At 39.6% G+C, this 11,783-nt stretch overlaps 1 protein-coding gene across 1 annotated transcript; it reads right to left on the minus strand.

The window, feature by feature from the left end:
• Window positions 1-272: 272 nt before the first annotated feature.
• ZNF366 (zinc finger protein 366) lies at window positions 273-11,402 on the minus strand (the record flags this gene model as incomplete). The annotated part of the gene is made up of 4 exons (XM_084278601.1): window positions 273-808; window positions 1,995-2,169; window positions 7,695-7,886; window positions 10,104-11,402. 4 exons carry the CDS (start codon window positions 11,400-11,402, stop codon window positions 273-275), a joined length of 2,202 nt encoding a protein of 733 aa, XP_084134727.1.
• Window positions 11,403-11,783: the final 381 nt, after the last annotated feature.

Below are 11,783 nucleotides of genomic sequence, written 5' to 3' on the forward strand. Positions count from 1 at the left end.
CAGATAAAGCAAAATACACTTCTGTACCCACCCCAATGTATGCTTATACATCAAATGGATAAGTATAAAATGTTATGGTTCAATGCCTATTGCATCTCTTGGTGACCTTGGACTGCTTTATTCTTTAATGTATGTGTTTTACTTTAAATCATTTTTATTAATTTGGCTTGTTTATTTCTAAATACTACTAAAAACTACCAGGCTTTGGTAAATTACACTTCATGTTTAAAGCTATCTCTTTCCCATATTCTGGCTGTTTTTAAGTGTCCACTTTAAATGCCGATAAGCATTGCTTGTTCTTCCATTTTTCTTTCGAGCAATTCTTTCAAATTCTTGTTCCTGTGCTTGAAATACAAGTAATCAGAGAGAGAGTGGCCAAGTCTGGCCTTTTCGAAGGATCTAAAGCTGAGGTGTTCTTTGTTGTTCGCAAGGTCTCTCCCTCCTTGGCTCTCCTGTTTGTCTGGACTTCCTATTCTCTTCTCCAGTCCTCCCTCACTTAGCACTTCTTCCTTCTCATTGCAGTAGGACTCTCTGAAGTCCTTCATCGTGCACTCAGGTTTGCCAGACAGATCTTGGGCCACATACAGCTTCTTGTTGTCATGGTGGTACATGGCAGGGCTGTACCGCTCTACCTCATAGCAGTTCTCTTCTTCTTCTTCCTGGCATGAGCTTCCTTTGGCACTCTCGCCATCTGAATGAAATGAGATTCCCTTCCCTTGGCTTTTCTGGGAAAGATCAAAGGGCTCTTCCTGTTCCAAGCTTCTCAAGACATTTGTCTGGGACAGAGCAATTCTTCCTCTTCCAAAACCTTAGAATAGTTTGAGGGGAGGAGAAAAAGAATATTTTTTATATAGGAAATTTTACTGCGTGGTACATGGTTAAAAACCAAAATATTAGGAGGCCTTTTATTTCATACTTTACCTTTGTCTTCCACTCAGTTATCTCCAAGTACTTTACTGTTTACATCTCATTGCATCTCCTTTGAGATGCTGTTAAAAGAAGTACTGTCATATATACTTCACAGCCAAGTCAGAACACATGAAACATTGTGCTGTACATGCCAGACACTTGATAAAGGAGCTAGGAATAAAAGTGACCTGGTCTCTTCCAAACTATTTTTGCCAGTGAACCTACCCACTTCCTCCTTCCTTTTTTTTCCTTTTTTGCTATTTTTTCTTTTTAATTTTTTTTCTCTTTTTTTCTATTTTTTAAATGAAAACCTTGATCTAAGGTCTCACAGGCCATAATCAAAGTTTAGGTTTTATGCATTTTTTTTTCAGAGGAGTGGAAGAGATTAAAAACATGTTAATGTGTTTGTGTCAAAGGCACCGTGTTACAAAGTTACTACTTTAAAATGAAGACAATCAGGTCTTAGCAGCCTGCAACCTCCACCCTACTGAATTTTTCCTATCACTGAGAAGCTGCTCATACCATTGAAAAGCTTGATGACCTAGACAGTGTTTCAACTTGAGAAAATCATTCTAAGCAAATTATTTGGTCTATCAGCCTCTGGGAACCAAGTCCCTTGAAAGTGTAATTTTTATTAAAAAATAATGGAACTACTTCTGAATGATCATGTCATCCAATCATTCCCCTGACTAACTACACATGACACAGCCTCACCAAGGCTGACTCTCCACCAGCCCACATGCTAGGAGAAGATCAGGTGCTGCGGGTACTGCACCTTCTCACAGTGATGGATGGGAAGCTCTGGGCTCAAGTACAAGAACATTTGGCATGGCTTGATAAATCCTCTGCTCCAATACTACTGACAGTATTCTCCTTAACACCTGACAACAACACTGTAGTGTGTTGAATTTATTGTATCTCATTTAATCTCCATATACTCCTCCATCTTGGTTTGTACCTCTGTGTCATCAGATATCTAGTCTGAAATGTCTCTGATACCAGAGTCACCACCTTAGGCATCTCTGATCCATACCACTGGACTAATACAGACTAATACAGACAATAAGCTTGCTGAAAAATACTACCTTGAGAATTAAATCCTCTTTCCATGACCCCATGTTTGACTTTCATGTGCCTGGTTAGGTTCCCCTTCAAGGTGAATTTACTGGGACAGTAGAGGCACTTGAAAGGCTTGCTGTCCGAGTGCAAGTGCATGTGTCCCATTAAATTGTGCATTCTGTTAAATTCCTTTCCACACAGCTGTAAAAAACAGTAAAAATGTAAATGATTAGTTAAAAGGCATACTTCCAAAGAGAACATTTTAAAAGGAAATAGGATTGACTTATCTCAACTTAAGTAAGCCCTGGCAGCTCCTGGCTGCAATTTGTTTTTTCAAAAATGCACACAAAAAATCTACAGATGAGAATATGTGATTGAGTCTGATCTATCTAGAGCCTTCCGCGCTGCTGACGTTATTTAGATTTGGTGACTAGGACACACAGCCAAGAAGTCCCCAAAAGCAGGAAATGTTGTTGCAAGGAGAGGAGAGGCTCAAGTGGAAGGGTCTTAACCCGAATGAAATTCAAATAACAATTTTCTACCCTAGTGAACCATTTTGTTTACATTATAAATCTAGCCTTTAATCGAGAAGAACACCAGTCAGAGATGGAGATACATAATAAAATCAATTAAGAGTTTCTGTGAAGCAGTCAAGCAGGGTATTACTTCTCCTTAAGTGGAAATTAAATAGCTGCATGCTTTGCTTAAAGCTAGAAAAAACAATTCCTTTTTTTCTATGTTTTCTTCTCCCTCATTTTTCTCTGATCCTCTTATCTTCTGTTTACCAACTTCTGTGTTTCAGTGTCTCTGGTGAGTAAGCTGGAATTTAAACAGTCATGGGGCTACAAGAATGACTCAGCTTTCCCCGAAGCGTGTTCCTGCCAGCTCAAGCTGTTGATCGTGCAAGTTTCCCTTTGATGAAACAATAAAGGGATTTTTTTCATTGTTGTTGTTTATCTAGATGGGTCCTTTTGTAGTCTGGTTTATTATAAATCAAATGTATTCTCAAGACAAGAGAGTTTGACATCACCATTTCACGGTTCTAGTCTTACTTGTCTTCTGGTCTTTCCTTATCAGGATTTATAATATTATTCACATTCAAGTGGCTATTTCCATCCTCTGTGAACTTCGGTGTTTGATTTCTACTTCAACTCCTTTTTTTTGGGAACAGTTTTAGACAAATACTTTTATCTTCAGACTTTTATTACTATTATTATTATTATTATCATCATCATCATTATCATTACTATATGAGCCAGAATTACCAGTACAGAGTAATTGAAACTTCCATCAAGCAGTGTATTCATCTGGAAGAAAATAACTAAAAAGCAGTTACTGAGATACCAACAATTTTTGTGGTCTAATGTGACTTCTGATTTAATTTACCTTGGTAGTAGAGAAGGTCTGCTACAGTACTTTTTAATTCAAATTAACAAAGCCATCACCCGGAATATCTGGAGGAAATGCAGATAGTGGAATGATCTTTGGTGAAATATCACTGTCCCCTTCACATTTTAAACCGTCTCATGAGGGGAAGATGGAAGCAGTTCTTTAACATAAAAGATTTGCAGTGGTATTGTTTTGAAATAAAAATATAACTGAGTCAACTCTGCAAAAACAGAGAGTCTAGAAATATTCACTTGCCTTTAAAAACACTTGCTTGAGCTGCACAAGATCTCTTCTGTGATTTGTTCCCTTTGATTTTGCTAAACTGAACATTCTAGAAAGCAAATTTGCCAGCAAAGTGTTCACCACTGAAAATGAGTTATTGATTTGTAAAAGTAAGATCACTGGTTCCCAACATCATGCATCCAGTTATGAAAAACTACTTTTATCAGCTGGAAATGAATGCATAAAAAAACCACTCTGAATGTTTTGGGAGGAAACAAAGAGGAGAAGAAGCACAGATGAGCACAGAAAATTCTCAAGGAAGAACGGCAGCTGATTGTATCTTGAGAGCTGCTGGAATGACCTCTGACATGTCAATATTTCCCTGACTACTCGAACGTCAGTAATAATACTTCTCTAATACCTCTTAGCAGAAGGCTTCTTTTTATCTGCTTGTCTTGTGTTCTCTCCAGCTTTTATGTCCTGATAGGTCTTTACCTCTCAAGCTAAACTGGTAATCAAGGACAACCAGGTTGAGCAGATAAATGGCAAGACTACTTCATGCAAATCTGTGTCTTTTTAAGGTGTCAAGTATTAAAATGGGTCTAGTAGAAGCATTTATTTTGTTTCTGTCAATGCAACATTTATTTCTCATTCCTCATAATGAAAAGACAGGGGGCTTTGTAAAGTGCAATTTGTTAAAGCATTAAAGTTTTGCATCTCTGTATTGAGGGTGTAGGTTTCCCATTTCCAAAATTTATGCACAGTCTTATGTAATCTGTTCTTGTCCAGAAATCTCCTCTGGGGATCTGCGGAAATGGTACAAGAGTGGAGGGGTGTGGTAGGAAAATGAAAGAAATGCAGATATGAAAATTGTTTTTCAGAATGATGGCTTTGCGTCTCTGGGTAACCTGGCCTTTTCAAAAGGAATGAGTCTACTTTCAGATTAATGACCATGATCCAGAGGGTGCAGGGTGCAGTTTTGGGGCTCATGCACTGGAAGGCTCAGAGCTAGCTGGCATTCACAGCTAGTGTTTTAAGAATGGCCTGAGTCTGCAGAACAAACTAGGAAGGTATATAAGATCTTATTTTTCTGTGGCAGGTCAGGGGTGCAAGCACTGAGGAGCAGAACACGAAGGATAACCCTGAGCAAGTTGCATGGGAGAGAGAGCTTATCACCTTGGCACTCAGGGAGGTGCAAATCTCATCCAAGAGATCTTGGGATAACAGAAACAAGATGGTTTACTTGTGGACCTTTTGCTAAGTTGCCTACCCTAGAAAAATTCAAGCCCTGAAGAGAAAGTCCTCACCTGCAATTCTGCTGAACAAATTTTGTTTCTCTGGCTGGTCAAATGGACTTCACTATAGTTTGCTCAATGAACTGAATTAGTTCAACATGAGATTTTGTCTTCCTATGTCTAGCCTTTCTAGATTTGTCAGTCCATTTTGTTTCTTCCCAATGTACTTATCACTCACATTTTATTTGGTTTTGACTCCTGACCTAAACCCATGCTTTTAGATGGGGAAAAAAGTGGATTTCAAAATGTCTGCTGCGAAGTGTATTTGGCTGAGCTGGAGAAAACTTCATCATATTCTTTATTGGAGGTCTGAAACACAGCTGACTTAAGCACTAAACAGCTGAAATGTTGGGGAAGCTGCCCCTACAAATCAGAATTAGCACTATTGCGCCAGTTGGTGCGACTCCTTCAGAACTCTTTGGTGATAGGGTTTTTTCTGTGTTGTGTTGTTGGGGGTTTTTTTGACAGAAATACACAAGGCAGCACAGGCTCTGGCCTTTAAACACGACAGAGAAATTCACTCTTCAGAGAAAAACCAAACACAGATCCAGACTGCAGCTGGATGAGGAAACAGAAGGGACAACTATTTGCTACTCACTCACTTCAGATAGTCTGTGCTTAGCTGTGATTAGACACATAGGAAAGCCTCATGTTTTCTTTTGCTGTGAGAAAAAGGTAAAGAAAACCATGGCATGTGGTGAGGTAGAAAGGCTACTGCTGTGCTCTCTTTCCCTTGCATTCTTCTTCTTTTTTTTTTTTCCCTTCATAAGAAGGGTGTTCCTTTCCTCAAAGAGAGAGGGAGAGGGAGAAAGACTGTAAACTGTCCAAAAGGACCGTGAGAAAACAGGAAGCTTTGAAAAGTACAAGAGAAAGCAAGATGAAATCTATTTGCAGGCGGTTCCCCGGGGACATGTGAGCCATTGTTAAGCAGGCTGTTCATACAGCTATATCCTTCCTTCTGCTGAGGAGAAGCTTGGTGCCAAAAGGCTGCTATCTGGTCATTGCCTTAACCCCCTGAATACCAGCCAGAAAAACTTGATCAGGTCTTTCAAGGACTCTGCCAGGGTGGCAAGGGATGTTCCTAATGCCCAAGAGCAATTCCTGACTCTCTCTTTGCCAACTGTGAAAACCTCCTGTTCAGGGGCAGTGATATTGATTCATACCCCTTCAGCCAGAGGAGAAATTGGTGCCCTGTGCTTACTTGTTCCTTTTCTCCTAGGAACATTGGGTGGGGACAAAGAAGTCAAAAAATAAGAAAAACAGGTGTTCCTGTAGAGCTTTTGTTACTGGCTGGAAAACATACTGGTGATACTCCAGTTCCTTATTCAGACTGTTAACATCTCCCAAGTTTTTATAGTCTGTCATCATCAAACTCTAACCTGAATACAAGCTTCCAGCTATTCTGCACGTACCTAAAAATTAGTGTGGATCCAGATGCTGTTTGGAGAGAACAACTGATCACACAATTGAGTTTCTCTTCTGAAATTCAAGGGGCCAGAGGAGGACTTTGACCAAATGGGAACGAAAAGACAGGTTTGCAGGTGTTCTCAAACTGTATAAGTCTCCAGCAGACTTGACATCAAACTACTGAAGCATTTCAGTAACAGAAATTTTTTTATCAATATAGAATGTCATAAATCTTAGTATACAAAATAACATTTTAAAAGGACTTAAACAAAATATTACAGTTGAAAGACTTTGCTGTTGTTTTTTTTCAAAATTAAGTGCTTTAAAGTTATCAAAGCAAAATGAGGAAGTAAAAAAATAATCATTTTTACATCTTCCTTTTAAAATTATCACTGAATGCCACATCCTAAGACATTTTGACATTCTATTTTTTCAGGAGAAAATAATTCCATCTTTCCCTCTTGATGAAACATTCCTTTTAAGAAAACACTTCATTCCATAAAGATATTGGATGAAAGGGTTTAGAAATTTCTTCCAGGTCAGTCTCAAGTAATATGAGTGGTAATATGCTCCACTCTGTATCTATAGCCCTCTTAGAGCAAACCAAAGTGGGTATAAAACCTATAATCTTTGATTTCAGAAGGTATGACAACAATAATGAAGCAGATAGGAAGCAAAAAGAACAGATGTAGTGTCCAGTACTAAAGGGAGGAAGCAAAATGGAGTTGACACAGGATCCTGAAAAAGCCAGATGGTCTCAGCTGATCACAGAATCACAGAACTGTAGGAGTTGGAAGGGACCTCAAAAGATCCCAGGATCTTTTGTCCAGTACCACCTAGACTAAATCACACAGGAATGATGTCTTGTTAGGATAATGATGTCCTGCTCTGAATTTCACAGTAGCAGTTACTCTTAGAATCATACTCTTGTTCCATTCAAATCCCTTTTGCAGTTGTATTTTACTGTGTCTTTCTTTTGAGTCTCTGTCACAGAGCATCATGGTATGAAGTCATGGCTGCTGCTTTTCCATGGTCCTCTGTGGGGTGCACAACTTGATCTCTGGTTTTAGGCAACATTTGAAGATATTAAGCACTTAGGCTTCTGTTTGGATCTTGGATTAAATGTCAGGTACACTTATTGTCTGCTAACCACTGTGACATTTAAACGCTCATGAAGCAGAAAAAATACTTGGGGATGAAAGTTACTGATACTGAAGGGGGAAGGAGTAAGCCACAGATATTTACCTCTATTATTTTATGCTATGCAAGCAAAACCTTTATAAAGAAAGAAAACCAGGCTGATTTCTGCTAATTTAAATGCAGCTGCAGTATGTCTTGTTTTTCTAATTTGCAAGATGATAAAATCACCAAAATACCCAGTGGGTTAATGCATCTGACACAAAATACACTTACCTTGCACTTAAAGGGTTTCACATCTGAATGAACAATCATGTGGGCCTTGAGAGTCTGCTTCTGCACAAAGCTCTTGAAGCACAGATGGCATTGATAGGCTCTGATATTGGTATGGATCAAGACATGTCGCTTCATGTTGGCCAGCAGAGTAAACTCCCGGCCACAAATTCCACATTTGTGCTCTTTCACACCCTGTAAGAAAAAAAAAAATCAGAAAATTATGTCGATGGAAAAAAAATTTAGATGATTTAATCTGTAGCTCAGCAATACATGAATTATTAATTCTGCATTTGCAAAGCAGGTAATAAATTATTTCCCTTTTAGTATAATTTGCTCAAGTAATAATTTTGTGGGGTTTTTTTCTTGGCAAATTCTGACAAGAATCTGAAAAACAGAAAGAAAACAAAAGGTAAGCTTAATAAAATAATGGGGTTTGTTTTCATCAGTAGGTTTACAAATCAAAGAGAAGTAGTCGGTAGCAGAGCTTTCTGTCCTATTCTGCTCATTATGTAAAGCACTGGTCAAAGGTGCACACTTATTTATTTACCAAGTCTAAAAGCTAACCACTTTAGAGAATATAGTCCGTGCTTGCCTTTGATAACTGACCATCATTGGCCAGTGAAAAGGCATAGCCCTGTTTTGAGGAAAGCTGTAGAAAATACTCTGAAGTAACTGAGGTATAGTCATGCAGTGTCACCAAATAAGGATATACGTGTTGTGTCCAATGAAGAGAAAAAACTGCTTACTCTTAATGGGACTTGCACAAACCCCATTTGATGGAGTTTGATGGAGTGATCTCATTTTATCTAGCTTCTACAGAGCATTTCTAACACCTTTTATGCCACCCAGTCTATTTACTAATGCATAATTCAATATTCTTGCTCACACCCACATGGCCTAGCTACCAGCTCCTCAAAAAGTCACTTAGATGCTATGAAGATCAATAAATTTACCATGAAACACTTTAAGAACTTGAGTATAACTAGCTGAAGGTAATGAGGATTTATTATTGAAGTCCCAAGAGCAATTGCCCCTCCTTCAGTCAAGGAGATTGGAAACAATTCCTTCTTTTGTGCCAGTCAGTGGTTTTCACAGCTAATTGCAAAGCTAAAACCCCAAACGCCAACAGTGGCTTAAAGCACCTGCTTCTCCCACGAGAGGCTGCATTTGGTCAGCTAAATACTATTAATTATGTTTGCAGCTGATTCCACCTGCAGCTGTGGATGTAGAAGCAGAAGCTCTCTAAAAGCTCAGGGGCACAGCGTTTCCTGTGACAAAAAAAAACCCTACCAAGTCTTAAATTACTAAAATTTTGCATGGTAAATCTAAATACCAGGGAATCTCCAAAAAGAGCAAAACTATAACCATGTAGTAGGGAAGAAAAAGCAAATGTGGAAGTAGAGGTTGTTGGTTTTTAAAAGCAAACGTGTCTCTAAGACCAAAATGCTTTAACTTTCTGTACTTTTAATGGTGCTTTTGGGTTATTTTTGTTTGGGTTTGGTTTTGTTTGGTTTTTTTATTAAAGCCATGATTCAAGTGTTAAAGGAAAGAAATGCAGAAGAATTTTTTGGAAAATATTCAGACTTTCGACTTGAATTAACATTTTTGTAAAGGTGAATAAGCCAAATTCAGACACTCTTGAGTGGAACAGTTACATATTTCTTATTTTTGACAGCAATTTTTCTGGGTGTGTTCCAAAGCCAACTCCTAGCCTAAACAGACTCTGCTGTCATTGCTGTCAGCAGCGCCAAGACTTGATACAAATTGGCCAGGATTATGGTCCTCCTTGTCCACTTTTATTAATTAGTATTCTGGATAACTTATGCACAAAGGGGAATTTATCTGAGGTTTGGTTTGGTTTTGTGGTTGATAGTTTTTCCTCCTAAATGTCTCAGGACAGTGATTCTTCAAAATCTCATGATTAAAAATATACTTTCTTTTGCTGTATACACAAAGTCTACTTTAATCCACCTACTTCCCAATTAAGGCAGCAAAGCATTAAAACTGCTTTTCAGTAGAAAGTTTCTGTTAAAATTTCAGGGGGGTTACACAGCTCCACAAAACTACATTGTGTTAGAGAGCGTCATTCTGGAGGTAAAACCCAGAAACGGAGAATCATGAGTACAATTTTGGGAAGTAATACAGGTGGTATAATTGAATTCTTGTTTATAATCAAGTGGGGTTTGTGTGTACTTTCTTAAGGCTGACAGAGACACCTAGCTTCTACCAGTGCCAGTGCTGCTGGGACTTTTGCTCTGCATGAAAGCCTCCAGCTGACAAAGAGGTGGGATGAATCTCTAAGGACTGATTACCTTCTTTGTGAGGAGGAACATGCAGGTAGGTAGTGTGAACTGTAATCTTCGCGCTACCTTCTGATGCAAGGTGAGAACACAACCTGTGCTGTCTTACCTTGTGAGTTAGGGAGTGTTGTTTGAGGTGGTGGGGCTGCACAAACTCCATGCCACATTCAGTGCAGATGTACGGGCGGATGTCTTTGTGCTTCATCATGTGGTTTTGCAGCTGACTCGGGTACTGGAATGTCTTATCACATTCAGTGCAATTGTACTGTATAGGGCCACGGTGGGTTGTTAAATGCCTCTTCAGCTGGGCCAGAGTTGGGAAGTCCAGACCACACTCCACACAAATGTTGTCTCGGCCACTCTCATGCTTAGACTCGTGTGCTTTCAGCTCACTGGGGTAGGCAAAACCTCTGCCACAAATCCTGCAGTTGTAAGGCTTGATGTCACTGTGTTGCATCATGTGTCTCTTTAGGTGACTGGTTTGAGTGAAAGCCTTGTGGCACACCTGGCATTTATGTGGCCGAGTGCCCTGGTGTGTCAACATATGTGTGTGCAAGTGGCTCAGCTGCTTGAAAAGTTTGCCACATCGGGTGCAAGCATGTGGTTTAATGCCGCTGTGCCCCAAGATGTGGGTGACCAGATTGTACTTGGATGTATAAGACTTCTCACACATGGGACACTGCCAACGTTTCTGTTCACCCCCCACATCAACATAGTAACTGTCATCTATCTGAAGGTTGACATCTACTCTCTCCACTTTCTGTTTATTTTCACCACTTTCTCTTACTTCAGCCCTCCTGAAGGATGGCTCTGGAGGTCTTTTCATTTGAAAAGGATTCCTGAAATGAAAGTTTGGTGGCACAATAAAAGGAAACATTAAGCCAGGATGGACTTTAGGATAATAAGGGTAAGGAGACTGCATAAATGCTGGGCTGTTGGGCCACGTCATGTTAGACTTCATGGATTCTTGCTTAATGGGCTTGGCTCCAAAGTGCTCTAGAGTTCTGTAAAACTGAAAACCAAAGTTGCAGAGGTCAATCATCTGGGAACTGTACTTGGGCTGTGTTGGCTGTTGGAACACCAAGGGGAGACTGGAAGTGCCTATTTCATTGTGATCTTCAGGTCTGTCTGATGGTGATGAGGAACCCTCATGGGCAACAGAAGGGGGCATTTTTGTTGGCATACTCTTGCGTTTTCGGGACCCTCCTTCCAAAGACCCCGGGAATGTTTCCATGTCTCCAAGAGGAGAATGGCTGTAATGGAAATGTGATAGGTGTGGTCTGAGTTCTTCCCCAAACACAGTTGTTCTGTGTGGCTTTGCAACAGGGCTCAGTGGCTGTAGGCAGTGGGAGAAGGCAGAGGCTTGGGTACTGTCCACATTAAAATTCGTTTCCTCGTTCTTCATCATATTTGACATTTTTTGTGCGGCCCAAATTCCTTAAAAGAAACAAAAAGCCAAATCTCTTAATTTCTTCCCATTCTCCCGGGCTTAACATTTTATTTTCTATTTTATTGTTTTGGAGGTTGTTGGGATTTTTTAACTAAATGCAACTAAGAATGTCTTGGACCCATAGAAGACAAAGGTCTTTTAAAGCAGAATTATCTGGTTAGTGAAGAAGATTGAAACTCTGGTCTTCCTGCAGTACAATTGGAGGGTTAAATCAAGTTTGATCCGTACAACCTCTTTGCAATACAAACATGCCATACCATGACACACTACTTTGCAGCTGAATCCGTATGGCAATGTTTCTGCTTAATTTAATTCAGCCAGGCTATTTGTGGGCAAACC

Source organism: Gallinula chloropus, assembly GCF_964237585.1.
Source record: "Gallinula chloropus genome assembly, chromosome: Z".
In the NCBI taxonomy this organism is placed as follows: Eukaryota; Metazoa; Chordata; class Aves; order Gruiformes; family Rallidae; genus Gallinula; species Gallinula chloropus.